Consider the following 26,841-nt stretch of genomic DNA (forward strand, 5'->3'; position numbering starts at 1 on the left):
CGCTGGCAGGATGCTTCTGGCCCCAGAGGAGCTGAGAAGAACCAGCAAGGCCCCTGTGACCTGGGCTGACACCAAACCCTGCAGATCTGACTCCTCACAGAGCTCAAAAACCAGGTACAGCTGTTGTGCCTGGACGACCTTTCAGTTCAATTGGGTGATGATGGATCTCTGGAGGAAAAGAGGCTCTGCACTGCATCTCTTGAAGGAAAACAAGAATATGAAAGAGCAAGTTTCAGGATTGTCTCCTCTAGACCACATTCATGACTTTAAATGGCAAAGTTTTGTTTTGTTTTGTTTTTGTTAAGTGACTTTTTTTTAGAACCTTGCATTTCCTCGAGGCAAAAACATTAAACAGAAAGTGTGGGAGAAACGTTAAATCACACCTCAAAACCACCACAGGACACCTCTCTCTTGCTGTCAGCACCCCCAGGGCTGTGACTGTGGCGTGCCAGGCTCAGCCTGCCCTGGCCTTTCCGTCCTGTGCTATCGCCCTTCAATCACAGCCACGGGCACGTGGGCACTGAGCAGGCCAGGCCCTGATTAGCACAATCAGCCCCTTGCACATGGTTTCCTGGCTGCTGGGCACAGCTGCCTCCAGCCTATAAAACCAACCCCTGCCCACGGGGGAACCTCAAGGCTTCCACACATCTGGGGAGGAGCATCCAGCTGTGCCCAAGATGTGCCAGCCCCGGCCGCTGCCCGCCCTGCTGCTGCTGCTCTGCTGCCCGTGGGCTGGTGCCAGTGAGTTGGGGCTCTTTGGGGGTTCTTTGGGGGCTTTTTGGGGCTCTCAGCAGCCCCGGCTCAGGCTGTGCTGGGGGGTTTTGCAGGTGCTCTGCGGGGTGGGATCGTGGGCGGCCACGAGGCGCGGCCGCACTCGCACCCGTACATGGCGTACCTGAAGATAGCAGGGCTGGGGGCCTGCGGGGGCTTCCTGGTGGCCCCTGACTGGGTGATGACAGCTGCACACTGCATGGGGTGAGTTGTTTCTCACAGGGGTTTTATCCTCTTCTTTCTCCCTTAGCCTAGGAGCTCCTTTGCTGGAGGAGTTTTGGAGCAGGTTCCTCCTGTGCTGGGCAGCTGTTTGCAGCTGGCTGCCACAAGGAGGGAGGTGGGTGACACTCAGCCTGATTTCCCCTTCTCCTCTCTGCTGTCATGGCCAGGAATATCACAGTCATCCTGGGGGCTCACAACATCCACGAGCCAGAAAAAACCCAGCAGGTCCGAGGTGTCCACAAATACCACGAGCACCCCGAATACAACCCCGAGACGGTGGAGAACGACATCATGCTGCTCCAGGCAAGAGTTCTGAGGGGGCAGAGGGTGGGCTGGGGCTCTGGGGCTGGCAGGGAGCGGGCAGGGCTTGTCCTGCCTGTCAGCTCCTTCTGCCCAAGGTGCTGGAGGCTGGCAGGACTGGGAGAAACCTCAGAAGGAGCCACGGGCAGGGTTTGGAGCCTCGTGTGGCTTTCACAGCAGCCCCCCAGAGCCTGCTAGACCCTCCCTGCCTCTGCAAAGAAAATGTCCTGCTCACAGCCCTCTCTCAACCCCCAGCTAACATCAAAGGCCACCCTCAATGACTACATCCAGACCATCCCACTGCCCAAGACCGGCAGCGACCTCCCCACGGGCACCAACTGCGTGATCGCCGGCTGGGGGCGGATCGACGAGGACAGGGCCACCAACAAACTCTTTGAGACCAAAGTCTCCATCTACAGCCGCAGGAAATGCGTCCTCTTCTACCCACACCTCGATTCTGGCATGGTTTGTGCTGGCAGCTTCCACCAGCTGAAGGATTCCAGCCAGGTACGGGCAGGGGGTCCCTGGGAGCGGGAGCTGCTGCTGGCATGGGGACAGCCAGGTGCCAGGGCAGGTGACAAGATTTGGTCACAGCTCCCACAGTGAGGACTGGCCCTTTGGATGTCCTGACAGCCCCTCACAGCACCGGGGGGGAGCCCCAGCTCAGCAGCTGGGTGGGATGTGGGGCAGGAATGGAGCCACAGGGGTGGGAGGGACCAGGGAGAAACCTGTTAGGGAAGAAGCCTCTAAAATCGATCTCATCTCTCCCCAGGGAGATTCTGGTGGGCCCCTGGTATGTAATAAAGTGGCACAAGGCATTGTTTCCTTTGGCTACGACTCCCCACCCGGGGTCTACACCCGCATCTCCAACTACCTGCCCTGGATCAGAAAGGTCATGAAGGAGTAGCAGCAGCAGTGGCAGCACTTCCTGCACCTCAGGTGTGGCCCTGGAGACTGCAGCGGCTCCTCCCTGCCCCTGCTGAAGGCTCAACCCCCTCCTCTCTCCTCGGGAACCCAAGAGACCTGATCAATCCCTTGAGAGTCCCCTTCCTTCTGCTCTGAGGCTGCTGCCTGTGCCATTCCCTGCCCGACTCAGGACTGTTCAACCACCCTGGCAGAAGCAGGGATAGCCCCAGATGGCACAAAAAGATGGCACAAAAAAATGGCAGGACAGACCCCAGTTCCTTCAGAGGTGACTCTGCCCCTGCTTGAACCTCGCTGCACTTGAAGCACTCACAGTAAACTCCGAGCTGCATCTCCCAGCGTGTGTTTCTTTCCTGTGGCTTTGCCCACAGGGTGCAGGAGGGAGGGTCTGGGGCAGCAGCAGTCACAGCTCTGCGTCCTGAACCGCTGGCAGGCTCAGAAACAAGAGGCACCCGTGCCCTTCCTGGGGTCACAGGAGTGACGAGTGCCCTGCCAGGGGAAAAACTGCCCAGGCAGGGATGTTCTGGAAAAAAGGATGGGCACAAACTCCCTTCACCAACTTCAGCATCGTTGGCACCCTCCTGGGAGCACAGGCAGCAAAGTGTGGGGCACCAGCAGTGAGCAGGACCCCGAAGCTGTGGTTCTCTGCAGAGCAGAGGCTGCTCCCTCTGAAGTGCTGCACCCCAGGGCACAGAGCAGCCCGGGCACAGGGCACCCCAGGCTTATCTGCCCGGCTGTCTGAGCTCCCCTGGGTGCAGAGAGCTGGACTGTGCCCTTGGGTGTGGGCAGAGGCTGTTAGGACACAGGTTCAGGGCTTTAGGGTGCCAGGGAGGAGGCACACCCCGAGTCCCAGCTGTCACACCCCCACTGCTCCAGGCTCTGCCCACTGCCACAGCCACGGTCCATCCCCCTGTGTGCACCATGCCCGGGGTAGAAACACAGAAAGGATCAGACTGAGAGGGCTGGTGAAGGGTTCAAGAAGTGCCTGACCCCAAGCCACCTCCTCCTGTCCCCCCATGGTGACTGCAGGGGGCCCTGGAGAAGGCAAGGACAGTCCTGGCTGGCTGCTGTGGAGATGCCTGGCACATCCTTGTCCCCCTGAGGGGCAGCCCAAACCTCTCCCCTCAGCTGGATGACACCCAAGGACAGATTCTCCTCCCAAAGGTGCTCCAGTGCTGTTCCCAGGCAGCTCCTGCGCTGGAGTCTGAACTTCCCTCCAGCTGCTCCCTGAGCCCTCCTCTCTCTCATTCCAGCTCGGTCCTGGGGGCATCTCTTGTGTCCAGAGAGAGCAGGAGCTCCCTGGGGGCAGAGGTGATGCCCTGGTGGATGAGGGAGTGCAGAACTCCCTGGCAGGGAGAGGCAGGTGCCCGTGACGTCAGGAGGAGCCGGAGCCGGTCTGCGGTGGGAAAAACCAGTGGGGAAATTTAAAGGTGTAAAAAATTCCTCTATTCCAGGGGGAGGGGGTGCTTGCCCTGCCCTCGTGGCCCTTCCAGTGTCCCACTGGTCACACCCATCAGAGGGAGGAGGTTTCCACAGTCCAGCCTGGATTTCTGCACATAAATCCTCCACGTTCTTGCCTGGGGTGAAGGGAAACTGCGTCACCTCTGCCTTCAGCACCCAGGCTGCCCCGGGGAAACTGAGAAGGGTCCATGTTTGGGCTTCTGCTCACAGCTGCTATCAGCTGCAGAAATCTGCAAATGAACAGGCTTCAGCTGCTTATCTGAGCATTATGAATCTTTGTCACGTCAGGGTTTTCCTTGAAGCTCCAGCTGCTGCAGGCTTTGCACGAGAGTGGCAACTTGTAGCTTCAAAATGGGGTTTGCCCAGTGGCACTGGGGGCAGAGAGGAAAGCAGATTTACTGGCAGCGAGGAAGGATCAGCTCCGTTTCGTCACAGCTGAACTGGGAATGTTCAAAGTTTGCTTTTACCGTAAAATCCCAGAATGGTTTGGGCTGGAAGAGTCCTTGGGGATCATCTCATCCCATCCCTGCCATGGCAGGGACACCTCCCACTGTCCCAGGCTGCTCCAAGCCCTGTCCAGCCTGGCCTTGGGCACTGCCAGGGATCCAGGGGCAGCCACAGCTGCTCTGGGCACCCTGTGCCAGGGCCTGCCCACCCTCACAGGGAAGGATTTCTCCCCAGCATCATCAATGTCACATTATAAACACACTCATGGCAATTTTGCTCCATTAACCAAGGGTGCAGCTGCTGAGGGAGAGCAGGAGGCCCCTCACTTGCCACTGCACAGCCTTTGGAACTGATGCAGCAGGTGAAAGAAATCTTGTTCATGATAAAATCAAGAGGGTTTGCAAGTGCTCGACATAGAAGCTGTAAGGGAAGGCCTTGCTGGAAGTCAGAGAGAGGAGGGAGGGCGCGTTGCCCGCAGCTTCCAGAGCAAACACAAAGTTCTAAAATTGGCCCTGGGTTTCGAAGGATGTCACATCCCTCAGAGCAGACCCATGATGGAGGTGGGCTGACCCAGGAGTTACTGAATTCCCCTCTCGCACTGCTGAGACATGCAACTTGTGGAGAGATTCTTCAGATGAGTCTGACTTCTGCGGTTTCCTGGAGTCTGCTCTCGGGCTATAAAACCTTGCTGGGAGCAGGATGAGACCCCAGATGCTGCCCCACCTCGGAGGGATCCACTGAAGGCTGTGATGGAGCACCTGCAGACTCTCCTGCTGCCCCTCCTGCTGCTCCTGTGCCCCCCAGTCAGCACCAGTAAGTAGAGTGGAGGCGAGGGGAGGGTTGGGGAGGGGTGAATCTCAGCCCTGTGCCCTCCAAACCCCTTGTCCTCAGCCCCATCCTGTGGGGTTTTATCTCCTTTCTGTTGTTAGAGCCGGGATTAAATGCTTGGGAGATGCAGTTTGTGTTCAGATTGAAATATTTAATAATTCTTATCTATAGTACAGGCTCACAAGTTGTGAGTTCTAGCTAACAAGGTGGAAAATGGCTCTGTCCATAACTCTTCCCAAGATCTTTTAAGCCCAAATTGTCCAATTATGAAATGACACTGAGATTATTTTTACTTTTAACCCAATAACCAAACACCTGGGGTCCACAATGTGGATTTTTCTACCCAATTACAAGATACCACCTAAACCCCTGGAGAAGAAGGAAGAAGGTGAAAAAGAAGGACTTAGCCAACGCCCTAAATTCTCCATCTTGCTTTATATATATATATATTACTGTGGTCTAAAATCTTAAATTCTAATTTTTTCACCCTGTTATCACACACTTCTATTCAGACTGCACACCCGTGATCCCAGTGTTATCACTCAATTTTGGGAGCCTTCTCCAAGGCCTCCAATGCAGTGTTTTCTTGAGGGGTCAATGCCTGCCAGCACAAAAAGCCTGAAATTCTCAGCTATTTCATAATAATAATAATAATACAATCCTTGCAGATGATCCCTGGAAGTGGAAGGGGAGAGGAGGAGAAGCCAAGGCCCCACCCAGGGCACACCCCACGCCCTACCTGGCCTTTTTGCAGGGGAAGGACAATCACTCCTGTGGGGGATTCCTGGTGGCCCCAGGCTGGGTGATGACGGCTGCCCAGTGCTACGTGTAAGTCCCTGCAGTGTCCTGCAGCCAGGTGCCTGCTCCACACTGAAATAAATCCCCCTGGAGCCCCTCTGAGGTTCCAGTGCTTAATCAGGCCTTGGAGGGTTTTGGAGGAATATTTCATGGACAGGATAAAGGATTCCAAAAGAGGCTCTGACCCCCAGCTGTGGTTCAAGATGTTTATTCCAGGTGGTGACCAGAGGGAAAGAGGATGAGTGAGGAAGAAGAGGGTCTTTTCTGAGCTTCTGCCAGGGAGGGGTAATTGGGACACAGCCAAGAGGGTCAGAAAGGGGAGGAAGGGTTAAACTACAGGGTTACAGGCTCCAGGGGTCTCTGAGGGGGGAGAAATCATCCCCAGGGGAATGTAACACACCACGGCCTGGGGAATGTTCCCTGCGTGCGTGGGGTCACCTCAGCCATGCCCAGGCTCTTCCCTGGCAGAGCACAGGGCAGGGCACGGCTCAGGGGCAGCTCTGAGCCCCATCTCCCTCCCCACCCTGCCCTCAGAGATTTACCCTGGTTTTTTCCCCCCTCCATGACTCGTTTTATTTTTCCCAGATGTCAACAGCTGGAGGTCAGAGTGGGTTTTTTTTCCCTTGATGGCACTGACCTGCTGCCAGGCTTTGTCCTTTCTGCCACCAGCTTGTTTGTAATTATTTCCTGTGGTCCAGCTGCCTGCCCAGCCCTTTTCCATCCCTCCAGCCAGGGTAAGGATGGGCAGGAGGAATTTTCCAGGTGTGCAGCTCCCACACACCTCAGGGTGACAGCCCTGCCCTGGTGCCCCAGACAGGCTCAGGGCCACTCCCCACACCTGGGCAGCAGAAGGGAGGGCCCAGGAGCCTGGAGCATCACCTGGGAGCCTGGGAGAACTCCTGGTCCTTTCCAGTTTTCCTGAGGAAGGTGATGTAGAGGGCAGAGGAGTATCCTGGTTTAGAAATGCCTGGACTTCCATGGGTCTGTGGAGCCCCAGAAGAAGAGAGCAGCAGAATTGGAGCAGAATTGGAGCAGAATTGGACTAAACATGCCCAGGTTGAGATCTGGAGATGAAGGAGCCCTTGCAGAGCTCTGCTCTGTCAGGGGGAGCCTGCTCTGCCTCTTGGCTGGGCACATTCACTGACAGAGCTCCTTGCTCCCACCAGTCTTCTTCCAAAGTGCCAATATATGATATATGATATATGATATATGATATATGATATATGATATATGATATATGATATATGATATATGATATATGATATATGATATATGATATATGATATATGATATATGATATATGATATATGATATATGATATACGATATACGATATACGATATATAATGTACAATATATCATGTATAATGTATAATATACAATATATAATGTATAATATACAATACACAATATATAATATATAATGTATAATGTATTCTGTATATGGGGAATATAAATACATATAAATGTATATATATATAACATATTCTGTGTATAGGGAATATACACTGTCCCTGTGTCACTGGGCTCTCCTGGCCGTGCCCCTGGGAGAGGAGCCTCAGTGTTCCCAGGGACAAGACAGGGACAAGCTGGTGACACCCTCTGTGCTTGATTTCACCAGCCACAGACCTCTGACTGTCATCCTGGGAGCCCACACACTGCAGAGGAGAGAGGAGAAAAGCAGGCAAACATTCCAGGTCAAGGACTACCACTGCCACCCAGAGTTCACGAGCCCTAAGAAGGGAAAAGACATCCTTCTGCTGGAGGTAACCTGGCTGGAGCACCTGCAGGGCCCTGAGCTGCAGCCCTGGGGCAGGAGGGGATTCCAGGGCAAACACTCACCTCTGTTTTCTGTCTCCCCCTGCCCAGCTGAATGGCAATGCCACCAGCAATGGGCACGTCAGGCCCATTTCCTTCGAGAAATCCAAAATTCGTGGTGGCACCGAGTGCAGCGTGGCCGGCTGGGGCTCCAGGACAGCCACAGTCACCATCATCAAACAAAGGGACTGCCTCAGCCACTACCCAGGGCTCGCTGACAGCCTGATCTGTGGCCGCAGCAGTTCCTCTGGGATACCTGAAAAGGTAGGAGGATACCTGCCTAGGGAGGAGGAGGAGGCTGCAGGGGGGGTTTTAGCCAGGGATGAAGCACTAGGGAGAAGAGGATCCTTGTCCTTGTCCTCCCCTGGCACAGGACCTGGGAGTTGGCAGCAGCACAGGGGGACAATGGCTTGGTCAGAAGGGTTCACCCTGAATTTCATTGTTGGTCTGGGTGTGTTTTGTATCTGAAGCCAGCAGCAGGGCAGAAATGAAGCTCCAGTGTTCCCCCAGCTGGGTCCCAAACAGGGCTGTCACCAGTCCCTTGTGGAGGCAGAGTTATCCCACCCACTGCCAGTCCAGGATTCTGCTGGGGAAATCCTGTCCTGCTGTTTGCAGCCTCCCTGGAGTTCCCAGAGCCCAGCACTGATCTCTCCCTTCCTTTTCACAGGGTGATGCTGGGGATCCCCTGGTCTGCAACAACAAAGCCTACGGCATCTTCTCCTACAGGCACAACAACTGGCCTGGCTTCTACACACACATTGCTCCTTACCTCCCCTGGGTCCACAGTGTCATGAGGGCAGCGTGACCCTGCTCCCCCTGCAGAGCTCGCCCTCCACAGCCCCATCCTCACCAGCTTTCTTTTCCTTTCTCGCTGGGGAACATCTCCCATGCTCTTTGTGGATGTGGCAGGGATTTCTCTGTGGCCAAGACGGGCTCTGTCCGTGATGGGGCTGGCACAAAGGCCGTGCCTCGGCTGTGTTTGTCCCGTGTGTGCCCTGGGGAGTGTCTGCACCCCTTCACTTCACTGATTGAGCCTTTTGTGGCTCCAGCTCTGGGGGGAGGCAGCAGGACAGCCCCAGAGAGGTGCCATGGCTGAGGGATGTCTGCAGCCCTCAGGGGGAGGCTGCACAAGGAGATCAGAGGGATCCCAAGAGCAGCCTCCTCCCTGCCTGTCCTTTGTGTCACCTCATGTCTGGGTGTCCTCTGCCCGAGCCCTTGGTTGCCCAAGCTCCCAGGAGGACACTTCAGTTCCTGCTTCACTACTGCTGTCCCCTACTCTGAACCCTGCTGCCTCTCCTTTTCTCCTCTCTTCTGTAGCTCCAGTGTTGTAAGAACACATAAAAACAATAAATCTCATCAGCATCTGAAAGACTTTTTCCTGGATTTGGATTTCTCTGGGCCACTGGCTCCGGTCCTGAACAGCTCAGGAGAAAGCCACAGCACAAAGAGCTGAATCCCAAGCTGGAGGTTTCTACCCCAACCAATTTTCCCCCATTTTCGGTGCCATCTAAACCTCCAGATTTGATTTGCAGTCTGGATTTCAGGGCAGGGACTCTCCTCGTTCCAGGGACCTCCAATCTGGTACTTCAGGGGATTTCCTCACTCCATCACATCCTCTCCCCCATGGGCCCCTCTCAATTCTACCCCATCCCACCCCTCATCCCACACAAAACCAGAATTTTCCCCCCAGTGCACCCCTGTCACTCACAGGTTTTCATCAAAGCACACTGAGTCATCTTTTTAGTGAAGCTGGCAGCAAAGAGAGGAACCACACAGTCCCACCACGGCCTGACAATCAGTAAATATTTTATTTCTCCATGTCGTGGTTTAAGACAAAAAAATAAACCCCAGCCTTTTCTACAGTAGGGCTTAAAATATTGCAACCTGAGGAAATTAATCTGGAGATTTGGCAAGAGACAGAGCAAGAGGAGCTCAAACACTTCCGTCAGATGTTTAGGATTTCATTGACAAAAAGACACTTCTGGGGAGTGTTTGCTTTTCCTTAGGCTCACCTCTGCCCAAAGGTGACTTGTCAGGGGCCATTCCAACATCTGTGGCAGCACTGGATACAAAACACGAGGCCAAAGATGTGAAGACTCCAAAATATTTTCCAAACCTTATAATTCAAAATGTCTAAAAGTCCCCAGGTCACTCACCTGCCTAAGAAAAGCTGCAGCTGAGCAGAGCTCTCAGTGGTTTTTGCTGTGGGTGGTGTTGCACAAGCAAAGCACCCCTAGCACGTTTCTGCTGAGTTTTCCATGCCCAGAGTGCCCTCTTTGGGTTGGCAACAGGGTGTGTTCTTCAAGGTTTTGTCTCTAAACATCTTCCAAACTGATATAAAAACCTTACCTCACTCAGTTTGGAAACAAATCCACGGCTGAGCTGAGGAAAGGCACCTCCTTCCCCCCAGGGCTCTTTACATGATTTAATCTGCTCTGAATCAAGGGGTGCAAAGCTGACATTGAGCAGAGGTTTCTTTTTAATTGAGGCTGCCAAATCCTGCCCAGAAGAGCTCCCCAGGTCTCATCCTGCATGTTCTGTGCAAGGAGCCTTGGAGAACTGGAGACTGAAGGCCTGAGTCACTGGGAGGGAGGGCGGGAACCAGCAGAGCAGGAGAGACCTGTCTTCGGGGACATCCCTCATTTCCATAGCCAGGAGCTACAGATACCGGCCTGAGATGAAGGGAGGAGCAGCAGGAGGGCACAGGAGTGGCCAGGGAGAAATGACAGCACTTGGCCAGGGGTGTAGGACAGCCCTGTGAGCTCCATGAAGAGCCACAGCCTCGCCCAGCTCAGCTCCTGGGGTTACCCAGAGGCTTCACACAGCCCAAGCGTGGAGTCCTTGTCACACAGCCCGGCATGGCAGCCACAAAAACTCTTCAAAAGCCATGAGTTCTCCACCCAAGGTGGTGGAGATGGTACAAAAATTGCTTGTGGAGGCTGAACTTCCTGGTCAGGCTGTGTGGCAGGAGATAAAGCAGTTCAGGGACAATTATACCAAACTGGTGTCACTGGGAGAGCCCACAGGAAACAGCTGGGGTTACAAGGAGCCCTTGCTGAGCCCAGGGCTCAAGAAGCTCTTGACAGAAATGTTCCAGCAGCAGCTGCAATTCCACAGGCCAAGCTGGTCCTGAGCTGCACATCAGCTTCAGAGTCCTGTGTGGGGTCAGGATGACACAGGGGAGAAACCTGAAGGAGAAGAAGGAGGCTTTATACTCCTACTTTATAAAATCCACGTGACATTTTACTCTTATGCTGGACAGATACTTCCCACCCTTCCCAAGAGGGCAAAGGGAATGCTCAGAGGAAAGAGCTTCCTCCTGCTGGGAGGGAGGATGATGGTTTGGGATTTGCCTTGGCCAAGGACAAGGCAAATCCCAAACTCTCTTTTCTTTGCCCTTTTCTTGCACATGGGATTTTTTTCAATATGAAAAATACGAATATTGGTTTCCTTCATGTCTGCTTTACCCATGTGCACAACCCCAAGGACCTGCTTTGGTCTTGGCAGGGACGTCCAGGGGCCAGGTTTGCAGCACTGCCACCACCCCAGTCCCTGGGCCAGCTCACCTTATCAGGACACTCCCCTGGCCCACAGCCCAGCTCTGGCAGGTTTTTTTTCTGCCGAGTCCCTCCCTCTGGAGCAGGCTGCAGGCCAAAGGAATTATCCAGGCAGTGGCAGGTGGCCTGAGGACACAGCCTGCCACATTCCCATAACCTCTCCCTGCAGGATGGGCACGGGAGGATGGAGGAACCACAGGCCAAGGGTCACAGCTACGGAGCTGGAGGTGAGGAGAAGCTCTCTGTGCTGCTGGGAATAATTTATCCAGCTTGGGCTGGAGTGATCCTTGGGAAAGCAGCAACTGGGAGCCTGCTGCAGGGGCTGGGAGCTGCTGCCAACAGCTGCCTCCTTCCCTGGGCTGCTCCAGCCTCCTGCCACAGGGACAGCCCCACACACACCTGGAGGCTGCAAAAGGCCAAAATATTTCACAACCAGATGGAAATATTGGGTGTTAAAGGCTTCATCTTTTTCCTTGAAGAGCCTCAACTTGTTGCTCTGCTTTATTTAAACAGAGCGTGTTTGGCTCTTTGCAAAGAGCAGCACAACACGTGACAGCCACGGCGCCGAGGACACGGACAGGGAGTGCTGGCACTGCTCCCCAGCTGGTGAGGGGACAGCAACAAAACCTCACCCAAAACCAGAAAAGCGACATTTGAAATCCTTGCTAGAGCTCTGGCTGTACCCTCGCTGGTGGGAGGCAACAAAATGTTTCAGGGTGCCCAGGAGCTGCAGCTTCACCTGAGCTAAGTGACCTTGAAGGGAGCAGAACATCCTCAGCTGCAGCTTCCTGCAAACACAGGAAACCTTTGCTGAGAGGAAATTGGCCATCTCTACCCACTCCCAGCTGATTTAATGCAACATTCCTGGAGAATGAGCCCAGAGAAAAGGAATTAAGCTCTATAAACTCCATCGCAGGAAATCGCTTTGTGGAAGTTTTTGCAGTCATCCAGCCCTGCACTCCTTAAGGGAGGATTTTAAGCTGTTTCATATCTCAGTCCACGTTTCTAACAGACAAGACTGGAAGCAGTTCTGGTCCCACCAACATTCCTGCTATTGGCAACAGATCTCCTGCTTGGAATTGTGCCTGCGATGGGCTGACACCACAGCGAGAGGCAGCAGCAAACATCAACAACTTCCCTTGGCAACCCCACTCCAAAACCCTGGGAAAATTCAAGATGCCACCACTGCATCCCTGCACCTTAAACCTCATCAGACACTGCTCACACTCCAGAATTATTGGTACAGTCCATTATATATAATTATGGTGGATTAGACCTTTTATTCAGCAAAACTTGCTTTGTTTCTATGCCTCAAATTTTGTGACAGGAGGCAAAGCTGCAAAGGGTACCAGGAAGGAGGAGGAGGGAAGACAGGAGAGAAGAAACACACACACAACCACCACGGCTTTTAGGAACAAAATTTATTCCAATTTCAAACAGAGAGTTTATTTCAGGAGAAAGATATGAAAATCAATTTCCATCAGATATTTCTGTAATAAGCGTGTTGCCCAGCAGTCAGAGTGGGATCATTCCAAGAAACAATCACACTCCTGGACTGGAATGAGACAGTTTGGAGTCTGAATAGATCCTGACACTGGGCATCTTATTCAGAAACTCCTTTACCCTACCCTCTTCCCTCCCCGCCCCCCAACACGCACAACAATACATGCATTGCAAATGACAAGGTTTAAAAACAGCATTTTATATAGTATTCTTTTTAAATAGGATAATGTTTAAATTGTCTTAAATCAGGATCCTATAATATACAAGTATAACCAAATAATTTCCACCACATTGGCACTTGTAAAGAGTCTCTGGCACTACTAAAGAAGGGGCATTGGCACAAACCATACTCTTAAAAAACTGAGTGCTGCATAACACACTTTATCTCTGCTGGACTCTAACGACCTGGGCTCTGTACAGGACAATACAATGGTCAGCACACTCCGGAAGTACTTTTTTTTTAACTTTTTTTTTTCCTTTTTAATTCTTTTTTGTCTTTTTTTTTTTTTTTTTTTTTTACCAATAAAACACATGAAGAAAAACCATAGTTGAACGCAAGGCCAACATTGCTAGGAAGCAACAACAAGAGACCAAAGAATCCAACTCGAGGAGAAGGGGGAGGCAGGAAGGGCAGGAGCTGACACGCTGCAGCTGGAAGGGGCTTTTGCTCACCAGGTAGCCAATCCACATGGAATGGTGCAAGGAAAAGGGATGGTCCTCTGCTCACTGACTTCAAGTTTCAAACTAGTTCAAAGTAGGTTGGTTTCTTCAACAGAATAAAGATTAAAAGTGCACAAGGAGCAGAGGTTAGCAAGGAGACCGACTCCTCAGGCTCTAGATTCCCTACACAACCCAATTTGACCTTTTTTTCCTGAAAGTCACTCTCAACCTGCAGAGAATTCCGACAGGCCTCACTTTCAGAAAGGTTGATACAGGCAAATTTGGTTTTAAGGTTTGGCACTTTTTGCTAGGGCAGGCATTTGCCAGCCAACAGAGACAGGAGCCAGTTCTGCAGGACACTTCACTGGCCAAGCTGGAGGCACACAAGCAGCTGCTTACTAAGGAAAGCACGTGCTAACACTGCTATCTTCTCACACATGATACAGCCACAGACAACTCCAGGTGACGTGTACAGGTCTGACCCATTCCTACCCCAGTCCAGGAGGAGGTTTCAGGGACCCAACGAGAGCCACTGAGCAACACTCGGCCCTTCCCTCCCTGCTCTGAGCCATTCTCAGGCCAACAGCTGCCCCAAGCAGGTGCCCACAAGGTACAGCACATTCCCTAAATCCTTGTGCCCACAGCCTCCCACGGTTGCCTGCCACAACGCAGAGACAATGCCAAGATCCCTCCTCCTGTGCCAGGGCAGCAGCTCTTAAAGAAAGGGGAAGGGACAAAACGAGACGGGGAAAAAAGTTTCTGATTCAAGTGGAAGTACCACCATCATTCACCTTGGAAAAGAGAAACTTCTGGGAAGTTGTTTTCCAAGAACCTGTGTATCTCAGTGCCAGGCTCATGGCTGGCAACAGCTGTAGTGTGAACCATTTACAACAGGATCACAGAAGCGGAAGAGGCTGGTGCTGCCGTCTGCTTCAGAGGAACAGCACGTAGAATACATGATTATAAATTCCTCTTTATAAGACAATTTCTACAAACTGGATCATTTTGGCATAAAGATGAAAAAATTAAAAAAAAACCCCAAAAAACAAACAAGCAGTAAAATTGATGCAAAGCTGTCTGACACACGGGAATCCCTCTCATTCCTCCCAAGGCTTAAATGCAGTCCAGAGCGTGGCTAGTCTAAAGAGATGCTACGTTTCCCTCAGCATCACCACTCAGACTGGCTCTTCAGCTGTTGGTCCCATGGCTACTGTTCCAACTGGAGCTCTGTAATCACTTGGAGCAGAGCTTGCTTTGCTCTGTAGTGCTCTGAGCACACAGAGGCTTCGCTCGGCTACTCTGGAAAATGAGGGAGCTATCAACAGAATTATTCAAAATTACGCCCCTCCATATTTTAGTGTTCTAGATCAAAGCGTCTTAAAGCATCTCAGACAGTTAGATTTACTCTTACAACGTTGTGCAAAACACTGATGTAGTGCTCTGTCTACAAAAGAGACAAAATATCAACAGCCCCCTTCAACAGTGCAGCTCGTTTTGTCTTTTTTCTACTGGCAGCCTTCAAGGGGGCAATCTGGTTGATCCAGAGGATTTGGACCCAATGCTACTTTGTTGGAATTGAAACAGAAGCATCAGTGATGGCTGACACACGTCCAGACGTGGGTCACATCTCCTGCTTCCCACTCTCTCTCTCCCTGCCTTGCCACTTCTTTCTCCCAGGCTGGCAGCAGCCCTTCAGCACCTTGACCTGCCTCAGCTCTGGAAAACAAAGCTCTGCTATGTGCAAAGATTCACCTCCTCCTGCCCAGTGGAGTTTCAGGAGGCATTCAGAACCCAGAGCTGCATCCACTCTGCCTTCCAGCAAGTGCTGCTGCCTCTCCTCTCCTCTGCTGCTGCAGCAAGGGCAGGGCTGGGTCCTGCAGCAGCCACTGCTGACACCCATCACAGCAGCCTGGAGCCTTCCACGAGGACCCCACACTCCTCCAAAGAGGGGCACAGCAGCTGTGCCTCAGGGGAATGCATAAACAGGAGAGACAGAAGTGCTGCTCCCTCCCAGAGCCATCCTCAACCTCCCCAAGTCAGAATCCTACCAGAGCCTGTCACCCTCCAGCTCTGGTCCTCTCTGACACTCTGCAAGCCGGACAAGGCTGAGGAATTCTTCCAAACTCGTTCACACACTGGCACAAAATGAAATAAAACAAGGCTTGATTGCTAGTAGGCAGCAAGAAAAGAACCTAGAGGATGGCACAGACTAAAGTTTTCAATCCAGGCAAAGCCTGATGCTCGAATGCCACGATCACTCAGTGTGCTTTTGGTAACTGCTGCATAGAGAAGTCACTCACTGATGTCAAAAACTCTACCCAAACCCAACAGTTCCTCTCTGCAGACTGAGCCTTGTGCACACACGGTGGTGTGGGTGGGATGTGTTTATGTGTGTGGAGAAAAAAAAATAAAAAAGAAATAAAAAAGAAAAAAATAAAATAAAATAAAAAAAGAACAATTACAGTCAGGCACTTCCCCAGGCTCAGCAGCTATTGCTCCAAGAGCTTCCATCATTTGTAGTCCATGAACAAAATACAGCAACACATAGCAAACTATGTATAGAACATCAATAATTTAAAACAAAAATCACAGTCTCCATACCTTTTATAATTGATAACAAAAAATTACTCAGAACATATAAAGAATGGAAAAGTGATGGCTTTTTGTTTGTTTGTTTTGCCTTTTTCTTTTTCTCTTTTTTTTTGCACAATAGTTGGAGAGCAATCGCTCCTCCCCAACATTTCATCACAGTGAACCATGGAGCGTGTCCTGGGGAAGGGAAGGGAAAGAAGGAGGGGAAGGAAGCAGGATTAGCAAATTACACCAGAGGCACCCTATAGCACAAGGCAAAGGGACCAGTAGCATTCTGCACTCCCACAGTCCAGTGAATTCACAATCTCAGCTGGAAAGTGTCGGGGATTTTTGTTTGTGTTTTTTTTCTACATATACCACGGGAATGAAAGGGGGGAGAAAAAAAAAAAAAAAAAAAAAAAAGTGGCTTAGCAACAAAGGAAAGATCAAGATGAGGCTGCCTTAGCTGCTTGGCAAAAATTAAGAAGTAAGCAAGGTGCTGAAGAAATGAGGCATATCCCCGTTAACTGTGACATAAAAGCAATTTGTTAAAAATATGAAATCAACTACTCTGTGGACAGAGACATGAGACTCCAGGATAACACCGAGCACTTGCCACTCCACAGATCAGACAATTTGCAATCATTACATCATCAAAAATTAAAACTTTTTTTTTTTTCCTGTCATATTTAAAATTTCATTTTTTTGTCTTTTCTTCACAAAGAAGCCTCTCAAGGGGCAAGAGCAGAGCAGGTCAAACCAGATTGTACTCCTTCAGGTTGAGCTGTAGGATGGTGTCCTTGACAGCTGCAAAGACGAAACGGATGTTTTCTGTGTCTGTGGCACATGTGAAATGGGAATAGATGATTTTATCACTGTCGGGATTTAAATCCACAAACATCTTGAGGATGAACTCACGGGCTGCCTGTGCATCCCTCTGTGGGCCTGCAGCAAACAGAGACACCAGTGAATGGATCCACTCCCATGCATCCCCCAGATCCATCAGTGCTTTTTCCAAAGGCTTACAGAGATTTAAAGGAGAAATTAGGATTATTTATGGGATAAAAGTTCCAAGAGCTGAAGTGTCTCATGCTTTTCAGCACTGGGCACTTTGCAGACACTGCTGGGTCAGTTCAGACTCTGCTTTGAATTCAGGCCCTGGGTGGGAGCATCCACGGGGTAACAGCAGCAAAATCTGGACAGACACCCCTAAATGCTCTCCCATGGAAATGGGGTTTAAATTTCTCCCTGATATACAGGTGGATCTCACAGGCTGAAAGATATAAGTGTGTATTTTGGGTGCAGGGGTTATTGCCAGTCAGAAATACAGTCTGCTCCTGCTGATGACCTCACAGGAGCTAAAAATGGGAATTTTGGCCAGTTTTAATTCACATTGCTGACAGGTCCCCAGAAAACAGTCACCTACTGCAATTTCTTTCACAGGATTGCTGTTGTTGCATGGCAAATACCATGTCTGAGAGGAAATCTGATGGGCAACCTCCCACTTAGAGCATCCAGCACCCCTGAAGGAGCCACTTGTGAGAAAAAATAAAAATACACGACACCCCTGAAGCTGGGATCTGTCTCCAGCTGTTAAACTCCATTGGTTTGGGCAGCAGCTCTTCAGCCATTCCCAGCCTGCTGGAAAAACTTGGTGTTCCCACCAGAGCTCCAAGCAGCAACTCCAGATGTGGGAGGAAAACTAACCAAGAGCAACCCCATCAGTCCTCCAAAACATGAAAGCTGCTTGCAAAATGGTAATTCTACCTTTGCCTTATATTTTTAAGCAAATAATTACAAAGAATTAATACATGAGAGCATGGCAAGAAGCCTTTTGCCTGATCTCATTCTCCCCTACTTTGATTTTATTGTCAGCCCTGTACAGGTGTGTTACCAGCCAGCTTTAAATGCAGCTGAAGAGCCTGAAATCATATTTTGGCTAAGGAGTTTTGTTTCAGATGGGAAATTCTGTTTCACATAGATATTATTTTCCCACAACAGCAGATGGCACGCTAATAAGAATTTCAAGCTGCAGGAAGATTTTTTAGCACCATCATTTGAACAAGTTGGGTATTTGACCAGTCAGCTTCTCAAAACTCAAGGCACCTCTTGACTAGAGGGTTGAAAGGTCCAGAACACCAATAAACTGGTTATATATACATATTATTTCATAAATATGCCAAGTTTGTGAAAATGTACAAGTTAGAATTCCATTGTTTAATGCTTTGCAGTGTATATTGGAGGGTAATTCTTCATCTAGAAGAAGCTCATTATTTGATCTTCCTATCAGATTACAGTTAGCTATACATAATTAAGATATTTTTGTCATGTTTTCTTACTGCTGTAGGCATTTTTTCTCCAATTCATGTTTTCTCCACTTCTAGATCTGAGTTTTCTTTAAAAAACAAATAAGTTTTAACCAAATCACCTCCACCCCATCAAGTGTTCCCTCTTAAAAGCCACTCACCATCAAACTCTGGGAAATAGTCAACAAGGTGGGAATACAGGATCTTGTCTTCCAACAAATCTTTCTTGTTGAGAAAGAGGATAACAGAAGAGTTTTGGAACCATGGATAAGTTATAATGGTTCGAAAGAGAGCTTTACTCTCCTCCATCCGGTTCTGGAATCAGAAAAAGAAAGCCCTGTTTTCACAGAGGAGCACTAAAATGCCTTTCTGCTGCCTGCACATGCACTCAGATCTGTGGTAATTCAGCATCTCAAACATTATACACAAAGTACTTTGGCCCCAGGTGGATTCTGGTTCAAGCTGGATCAGTAAATGGAAAGGAAATGCAAAATCTGAAGGACTCAACCGTCATTTATTTGCCAAGCCTTTCACATCAAAAGACTTAAAAGTCATTTTATGCTTTAACAGTTGTGTGAGAGGACTGTCCAATGATATTTTGTGACCATATTATGTCTACTAAAAAAATTAATTATCTTTAATCTATCAGCAAGTGCCAAAATTCAGATTTGCACTTTCAAAGAGAGCAGCCAGACCTCACAAGACAGCAAAGCCTGAAGTAACCAGTGCAGGAAGGGGAAGGGGTGGTTTGGGAGCACTTGCACAGCGCCTTCCATGGCACAAGGGACTCTGCAACTTCAGATAAATTCATTTTTCACTTGAGAAATCCATGGTTTGCAAGCCCTCTGCCTTTCCCATCCTCAGGGACATCATGACCCATCGAGGCTCGTGTTCCCTTCACAACAAGAACTGAAGGCCAAAATCAACAATAGTGAATAATCCAACTTGGCACCAAGCACCTGGGTACCAGCCTTCAAGAAAACTACAAAACATTCCTCTCTTTTTCCCTTCTTCCTCCTCTCCTTCCTCCCTTCTGCAGAGTTCCCATCCTTTGGCTCACCTCGTTATCCGATTCCACCAGAACTTGGTCATATTCACTAAGTGCTACTAAAAACATGATGGAAGTCACATTTTCAAAGCAGTGGATCCACTTCCTTCGTTCTGATCTCTGACCTCCAACATCCACCATTCTAAGGAAGAGAAGTACACAGAATATCACAGAGGCAGCTGCAGATCTCTGAATGCAAAGGACCGGCAAACAATGAGAATATTAATTTGGTTCTTTATCATTGTAGCTAACCTGGCACAGGGATGTGGCAGTGTTTGCCTGTTCACAAAATCAGGAAGTTTACAAAATACTCTGGTCCAGAAATACACCAAAATGAAAGAATGGCCACAGGTGAGTGATGCCAAATTCACCCTTTATCATTTTTCTTGCATTCTGCTGAGGTTTGCTCAGCAGCAGCCCTGAGTCTGAAAAGACTGAAAAGACAAGTCCTTCAAAACTGCGCTCTGTCACATGAGCAAACTATTTTTGATTTTAATTAAAGCACCTGTTTGCCTCAAAGCTTCTCCCCCACCCAAATCTTCCTTTAGTTGTTACACTTTTGTTGGAATGTGCTGTTTAACAGTCACACACTTCAGCCTCTCAGTTTGAGTCTGGCACTCACCTCAAGTGCCACACACGTGGTTCACCTTTGATAAAATCCTACAGCTATTCCCTAGGCCAGGAAACAGAACAGGGAAAGGAGAATTCTGCATTTCTACAGCCAAATGGTTTAAGAAAGGGGATGCAGGTTGCTTTATTCCTCTCTGGCAATGCCACAGTGTGGTGGGGAAGGGCAGAGAGCACCCAAGCACCAGAGGGAAACACAGGAAAATTGCTGTGCTCAGCCTGGTCATGTCAGGCTCAGTTACTGCAGCAAGTTTTGGTGCCACCCTGAGAGCACAAGGCAGGCACAGAAAAGCAGCTCTCAAGGCAGGTGCTGGGTGAAGGGAAGTATTTCTGCACAAAAAGTGTCACCCCTTGGTGGCTTCAGCTTCCAACACATCCCTCAGCTGCCTCACAAGCCACAATTTCAGCCTGAGATGGCAGCAGGAAGGACACCAAGACGGTTCCCTGGGTTTGAAGTGCCACTGATTCAAAAGCAGCTCCAGTTTTTTGACAGCAAAAACATCACACATCCACTGAAACCATCCCCCTGCTGCCTGAGATCAGCTGTAACACGAAGACAGCTGCAGTACCTGAAGATAATATTCTCTAGGTCAAAGGGGTACTCTATGATCCCGGTTGTAGGGACTCGAACCCGTAGCACATCTTGCTGAGTTGGTAGATATCCTGGGGTAGCGATACGATCCACATCGCTGAGATAGCTGCAAGCAGGACAGTGGGAAAAAAATAACAAAGGAAAAAGAAAAAATACTGCCTTAGGTCGAAGCACATAAATATACAGATGTAAAAACTGCTGCGTGAAGTCTTTATGTGGAATAATGAGAAAGGCAGAAGTTGTCTGAGTTATTTTAAATATGGTGTGGAAAACTAACAAAGTATTTTTGGGGAACAGTAATTCACCAGCCAGTCCCCTTGGAGGATAAAGAGATACACTAAAAAGAACTTTATCAGCTCTGTATAGGAGTGAGTAAGACAATCTTTACTGCAGAGGAAGTTCAACCACAGATTTATGTTTCATGATCCAGTCTCATCTGAGGTTTTCTACTAATAAATGTAGAAACATACACTTATTTACTCAAAATGTAAAACATCCTCTGTACATTGCCAAACTTAATGGATTTATAATGAATAAAATCTGAGTTACACATCCATGTACACCTGTAGGCCAAAGACAAAGCTGAAGAGAAAGAGCAGCACTCCTGGTGCCCACGAGCCAGGATCAATACAGATGGAATAACGTGCAGATTCTGGCCTCAGGTATATCCTGAAAACCCTTTAACACCCACCAGAACACCTTAAACTCTCAGGAAAAGCAGCAAAGGAAAAGGAAACAAACTCTGGACTTCAATAAGAAAATGTGGACGGGTATAATTTGTTAGACCATCACTCCCACCACAAGCAGTGACTGAACACTTACTATTTAGCTGAGTCAGAAAGTTGATATTCTCTTCTCCTGTCGTAACACTCTTGTATTCCAGGGTCATTCCACAATGTTTTAATTGCACTTACATATGGCTGCTCAAATGTCATGACCTTTTCTACATCCACTTCTCGGATCAGCACTGCATTGGCCTGGAGATGGAAAAGAAGAAGAAAAGAGAGAAAATTTTAAAAAGAACAAAACTGGGGGGCATAAAAATACCCACCCTACAATGGCTAAGCAAAGGAAGGACTACAGTAACTACACAGCCTGTGGTGTTTGTGAGGTTATTATCCACACCAAAGGGGCTTTTGCCAATACCCCAAATAAATAAAAACCGAAGTGAACTTCTGCACAAGTTATAGTGAGCAAAAGTCGGCAGATTTTATTTATCAGAACCATGACTCACATAAAGCACAGGCAAAGCTTTCTCACACTCTGCCTATTCTTACCACAGACAGCAAAGGGGCACCATCCAGTCCTTACAAACAATTATTTAAAATCAGCTCCAAGACGCTTTGTGACAGGACAGATAAAATACAACTTCAAGATATTAAAGATACTAAGCATTAAAAAAAGCAAAATATGCTAAAAAAAAATCTATTTTCCTGGCGTGCCCTCAACTCTCACTGTCCTCCCCCTCAAGAAGATAAAATAATTTAGATCAGATCTGTCTAAAATTAATTTCTGGTCCCAAAATCAGTATGTTTCTGTGGTTGAGACCAAAATTCTTCAAGAAAGGTTTGTACCCTTGGTCAGTAGCTATCAGAAAAACACAAGGATTGCAGAAACAGGGGTAACTACCAGCATGGGTCTGTATCTTTTGGGTCCAGTATGTATTTTGCCAGCTTCAAGTACCAATAAGAACAGCGACACATACAAAGAAAATGCCAACACATTTAACAACGCTGAATCCTTGAAATGAGTAAAAATAACAGCCCTCCTATCCCTTAAATCATATCCCAATCCCTTGCTCACTAGGTACATCAGTGCACCAACCATGCAAAGTTGCTCTATCCCTCAACACAACCAAGTAAAAGGAGTTGGGTATCCAGAAAAAGTCTATTAAAAGTTCATAGAAAATAGTTCAGGGAGGTTGAGGTTGTAATACAGAAAGACACAAGCAAACAAGAACTCATAATCCTCACTGACTAAAGAGATGTGCAAAAATTCAGAAACTTACCTTGTTCTGTTCATATTTGTACAGAATCTTCAGGGTTTCCATGGCTCTTATCATAGACTGCATGGCAGTGAAGATGTTTTGGTACACCAGCTTGGTGAAGCCTTTTTTGTCCTCTTCAGAGTAGCCTGAGCCATGAATTATACGCATTTGCTTAATGAACGTGCTCTTCCCACTCTCCCCAGTGCCTACAGGATGCAAGAGAGGGAGTTAGGAGCCACCAGGAGCAAAGCCCACAAGAGATGAAAGTTCCTATCACTAAACCAAATTCCCTTTTTGTCACTTCCCAGATTGGTAAAAGACAGCCTGGATTGTTCATCCCCGCTACAAACCCGGCAGCGTGGAAGGAAGACACCTTGTCCTTTACAGCAGCCTTCAAAAGGAGCTCTGGTACTTATTCCAAATCTCACATTACAACCACTCCCACACGTCCTGCGTCAAGAGGCCCTTGCCCGTCACACCTGACCTATTCCCAGATACTCCAGCGAGATGCTACAACCAGCCACGAAGGGCTTGGACACACTCTCAAGCCAGGAATATGCTACAGACCCAAACAGCAGGGAGAAACCCAGTAAACAGCGAATTTTCTTTCGCTCTTTGCCTTACACACCATGTGTCTTCTCATAGGAAAGAACCAAACACAACAGGAAAAAAAAAGAAATCGGCTCGAAAGGAGAAGGGAGCTCAGGAAACTCTTTGCTTGTCCATCTGGCACGAAAAGCCCCGAGCAGGGTTTGGTGCCCAGGGCCGAGCCCGCAGCCCCGGCTGTGGCAGCGTTCCCGCGCTCCGGCTGTGAGGGAGTTAAAAATGGCGGCTGGCAGGGAGAGCAGAGTAGGCCACTGCTCCCAGCTGTCGGTGCCGTGCCTGGGTCCCCACGGGCTGCAGCCTGCTCTGCAAGGCCACTGCTTCCTTCTCTTCCTTCTTCTCTCGCAGGTTTTACTGCCTGTCCGCGGAGCAGACGGGAGGGCAGGACACGGCACGGGGCAGCGCTGGCAGCGCCGGCTTCCTGCGCCGTCACTCGGGCAGGTCCTTCCACTCCTACATTTATGGCCCCACAGGAGTGTCACTCGGCATGTGAAGGCCACCAGATGATACCAAAGGACAGGGGGAACTTTCTAACAGAGGGAGGAGGAGAGAAAAACGCCGTCAGACGGCGTCCAGGCAGTTAGAGAGCCTTGCTAAATTCACAATTCAGGCGGGACGTCCCCGGTGACAATCCTTGGTGGAGGGGACACACGGGCCAGGTCTCACCTGGGATGAGCTCCCCTCCACACTTCAGCAGCCTAAACACTCACCACTATGCTTCTGTGGATTGCTTTTGTTCAATCTTCTAAAATCTCCTATCATTATGCAGGATATTGGTAAAACCCCCACATCTCTCTCAGCTCACCTGGCTACCCAGAACAAAAACTCAAAATGTATCACTGTCAGTGATATAAATCTTTTTGAGCTGTAGTTAAAATGCTGGCAGAGCCCTGGTTCTTCCCACAGGCACCACCAGATCCTCCTCACAGCAGGGAAGAGATGGATTCAGACAGGATCTCATTCATCCCAATACACAATTACTACTCGTATGTAGATACTCCCTTACTCATTTTATCTTGTTAGGCTAAAAGGCAAACAAGTAAAAATGCTCAGATAAAAGCAACAAGCACCTAACTAGAAGCAGAACATTTGAAATGAACAGCAAGAAGTGACAGAAATCACGTCAGCACAGCCAGAAATTAACACTGTAGACACTATCAAACTATCTCCATCTTGAACACAAAGGTGCACCCTAAGTGGGAAAAAACTGAGATCTTTTGTGGTTTCTGTCAGTGTGGTGAGAAATACTTCCTTGTCTTTTACCACAGCGACCAAAACTGAGAGGGGGGGGGAAAAAAAGGTGGTGTTTCAAAGCATTTCAACAATGAAAACACAAGAGAAACCTCAGCACCAGACCTTTGCTTGCTTCAGAAGTTAAGAGCTCAAACACAGATTCTTCCTGTCACTCCATCACCGCCCTTTTTTGGTTTGGGGGTTGGTTTTGGTTATTGGTGGTGGGGTTTTGATTTGCTAGTTTGGTTTTTTTCTCCCTTAAAGGTGCTTTTTGCTTTCCCTGAGGCACAGCACTACACCAGCAGGTTACAAGCTCTGGTAGGCAAGATCTACAACTCTCAGGGCACAAAACCCTCTTTTAATATGACAGGAGATAATCTGAATTCAACTTCTTCTGCCAACACGTGGAAGCAGCAGAGTTTACAGTAACTTCCTAATGATCCCCCAGTACATCAGGGGCTCTTGTAAATACATTGCTCAGTCAACAGCATCCCATGCTTAATCACACGAAATTTTTGTACAAAATATCCTCCCCACCCAGTAAAAAGACAAATTACTAACTACCCTTGTACCAGATGGCAATGCCCAACACTTTGAATTTCTTATTAACAGGTTCATCATTGATTAGCACTGTCATTCTTCACCTCAATTTCCTGTTTTAGGTTTCACCAAAGTAAGAGTCACCAGATGTAGTGACAAGAAAAATTTAGCAGTTTCTACAAGGTGGAAACTCCCTCCACACATTCAAAATTTTGGAGATTTTGGGAAAACCCTCTCACTAAGTCACTCATTAATACTTGTCAATTTAAGAACTCCATAGAACAGGAGCAACACAGAAGAAATCCTTGCAAGCAGCAGTTTCACCAAGGAGAGAGAACACAGGGTACCTGTGCCAGCTGAAGGTGGGCAATGTGCTGTGTCCAGTGAAAAGCACCCTGCAAACACTGTCTATCCAATAATAATAACCACCTTCTGTGTGTTTTTGTATTCTGATGCTGAATCTGTATCTTTTAGAAAAGCAGAAAGGATTCTTGAGCAATCTGAATTATTTCTAAAGTGAAATCTTTAGATCCAGTGGGATCTTCTTAACCCAGATCTATCCTATAGCGACAACCTATTTTGACACAGCTGCTTCTGTGGGACTGCTTTTAGGGAAGCATGAGTGAGGGACACCTTCCCCCCTCTCCAGGAAGCCTTACAGAAACTGCCACAGCATCTGCAAAGAGCAGAAATGTGAAGCCCTCGATTTTACCTTTCACATGAAAAATAGCAATTAATTTTGAAGGATTCAGGGTGAGAAGGAAAGCCCTGGCCTTTCCTTGACAGTTATCACCAGTGTTGGTACTGGAGCCCTCCAAGGGGCTGGGCACGCACAGCCTCCCCCCACTTCTGCAAAGTGGTTTGGGTTTTTTTGTTTTATTTTCACAAGGGTCAGCCTCCTTCTTTAGCTGGACCTTAATGGCTTGTCAAGAGATCCATCAGATCTGCTTCAGATTCCATCTCAAGATGACACAGTATTCAAGCCAGGATATATCTGAGACACCAGCAATGCTAAATCACAGCATGCACGAAAACTGAAACTGAAGTTTAAATCTGGGGGCTACCTAGGCACGAACATCAAACTCGCTGCTGAACAAGGAGGTACACACGCCTGCAAGTCTCAGTTTGCAACTGATTACCCATCCAAACTCATCGAAACACGGCACAGTTACCCATCTGCACAGGGAACACTCCTATTTCCACCCCAAGACCTAGATTCTTACGGCTGCACAGGTGATCTCTACCTCTGAACACCACAGGCATCTCCTCACCCATGGCAATTCGTGCCATTCCTACTGCCTCGTCCCCCTCCACGATCACCACACCGAGCTCCCAGCCCTGCTGCCTCTCCCAGCTCTTGCCCCAGGGGAAACTCTGTGGTTTAGGAGCTGGAGGCCAGTTTTTTCCACACACCAAGGCCCAGGAGTTCGCCGACAATCCTGAAAAGCACCAACTCCACCAGCGGATTTCCACACGCCGCCCAAGGCCAGCGCACTCCCGAGGATCGTTTCCTCGAGACAAATTTCACGCGCCCGTGTGCGTGCCCGCCTTCACAACCAGGAATTTCGGCCACTTAGTTCCTGGTTGTGTCAAAACCCATTTTGACAGCGAACGCATCACAAAATCAAACAAAGGGCAGCCAATGAGGCGGCCGCCCCGCAAGGCTCGGGAGCGGCCCCGAGCGCCGGGCTGAGGCGGGGATGGCTCCCGCCGCTTCCCCGCCACACCCGCTCCCCGCCCGGCCCGGCCACCCAGACCTGCCGAGCCCCGGGCCGGGCCCCGCGGCGGCCCCTGGGGCCGGACCGGCGCCGCGCTCCTCACCCAGCAGCAGCAGCTTCAGCTCGCGGCGCGCGTCGCGCTTGTCCCTCCGCAGCTGCTTCTCGATCTCGGCGTTGATGCGCTTCGACTCCTTCACCTCGTCGCTCAGGCAACAGGCCATCATGGACTCCAGAGTCATGGTCGCGTCGCGGCCGGGACGCCCCCGCCCACCCCCCCACCCCCCCGGCACCGACCACCGTCCTCCGCACGGCCGGGAGCCCGGCCCGG

The 26,841-nt window shown here is 49.4% G+C and overlaps 3 protein-coding genes across 3 annotated transcripts; 2 read left to right on the plus strand and 1 right to left on the minus strand.

The window, feature by feature from the left end:
- The first annotated feature begins 638 nt into the window (after nucleotides 1–638).
- Nucleotides 639–2,461, plus strand: LOC134554329 (mast cell protease 1A-like). The gene is made up of 5 exons (XM_063404888.1): nucleotides 639–741; nucleotides 828–975; nucleotides 1,161–1,296; nucleotides 1,549–1,800; nucleotides 2,066–2,461. Exons 1-5 carry the CDS (start codon nucleotides 678–680, stop codon nucleotides 2,198–2,200), a joined length of 735 nt encoding a protein of 244 aa, XP_063260958.1. The 5' UTR covers nucleotides 639–677; the 3' UTR covers nucleotides 2,201–2,461.
- A 2,298-nt stretch (nucleotides 2,462–4,759) lies between these two features.
- On the plus strand, nucleotides 4,760–8,907 carry LOC134554307 (granzyme E-like). Its single transcript, XM_063404848.1, has 5 exons — nucleotides 4,760–4,938; nucleotides 5,622–5,781; nucleotides 7,372–7,516; nucleotides 7,620–7,832; nucleotides 8,236–8,907. The coding sequence occupies exons 1-5, from the start codon at nucleotides 4,875–4,877 to the stop codon at nucleotides 8,371–8,373; spliced, it is 720 nt and encodes a 239-aa protein (XP_063260918.1). The 5' UTR covers nucleotides 4,760–4,874; the 3' UTR covers nucleotides 8,374–8,907.
- A 4,174-nt stretch (nucleotides 8,908–13,081) lies between these two features.
- On the minus strand, nucleotides 13,082–26,797 carry GNA11 (G protein subunit alpha 11). Its single transcript, XM_063403351.1, has 7 exons — nucleotides 26,617–26,797; nucleotides 22,441–22,625; nucleotides 21,255–21,409; nucleotides 20,410–20,538; nucleotides 19,226–19,355; nucleotides 18,327–18,480; nucleotides 13,082–16,804 (listed from the first exon to the last, which is right to left on the minus strand). The coding sequence occupies exons 1-7, from the start codon at nucleotides 26,750–26,752 to the stop codon at nucleotides 16,614–16,616; spliced, it is 1,080 nt and encodes a 359-aa protein (XP_063259421.1). The 5' UTR covers nucleotides 26,753–26,797; the 3' UTR covers nucleotides 13,082–16,613.
- Between the last annotated feature and the right edge of the window lie 44 nt (nucleotides 26,798–26,841).

Source organism: Prinia subflava, chromosome 8 (genome assembly GCF_021018805.1).
Source record: "Prinia subflava isolate CZ2003 ecotype Zambia chromosome 8, Cam_Psub_1.2, whole genome shotgun sequence".
NCBI lineage: Eukaryota > Metazoa > Chordata > Aves > Passeriformes > Cisticolidae > Prinia > Prinia subflava.

What these genes read in the sequence shown, in the direction of transcription:
- LOC134554329 (XM_063404888.1), top strand. Translation starts at nt 678, where the DNA reads ATGTGCCAGCCCCGGCCGCTGCCCGCCCTGCTGCTGCTGCTCTGCTGC. An exon ending in CTGCCCGTGGGCTGGTGCCA is followed by an intron (nt 742 to 827) that starts GTGAGTTGGGGC and finishes GGGGTTTTGCAG; the next exon opens with GTGCTCTGCGGGGTGGGATC. An exon ending in ACGACATCATGCTGCTCCAG is followed by an intron (nt 1,297 to 1,548) that starts GCAAGAGTTCTG and finishes CTCAACCCCCAG; the next exon opens with CTAACATCAAAGGCCACCCT.
- LOC134554307 (XM_063404848.1), top strand. Translation starts at nt 4,875, where the DNA reads ATGGAGCACCTGCAGACTCTCCTGCTGCCCCTCCTGCTGCTCCTGTGC. An exon ending in ACGGCTGCCCAGTGCTACGT is followed by an intron (nt 5,782 to 7,371) that starts GTAAGTCCCTGC and finishes TGATTTCACCAG; the next exon opens with CCACAGACCTCTGACTGTCA. An exon ending in AAGACATCCTTCTGCTGGAG is followed by an intron (nt 7,517 to 7,619) that starts GTAACCTGGCTG and finishes CCCCCTGCCCAG; the next exon opens with CTGAATGGCAATGCCACCAG.
- GNA11 (XM_063403351.1), bottom strand. Translation starts at nt 26,752, where the DNA reads ATGACTCTGGAGTCCATGATGGCCTGTTGCCTGAGCGACGAGGTGAAG. An exon ending in ACAAATATGAACAGAACAAG is followed by an intron (nt 21,410 to 22,440) that starts GTAAGTTTCTGA and finishes TTCCATCTCCAG; the next exon opens with GCCAATGCAGTGCTGATCCG. An exon ending in CTAGAGAATATTATCTTCAG is followed by an intron (nt 19,356 to 20,409) that starts GTACTGCAGCTG and finishes TCTCTTCCTTAG; the next exon opens with AATGGTGGATGTTGGAGGTC.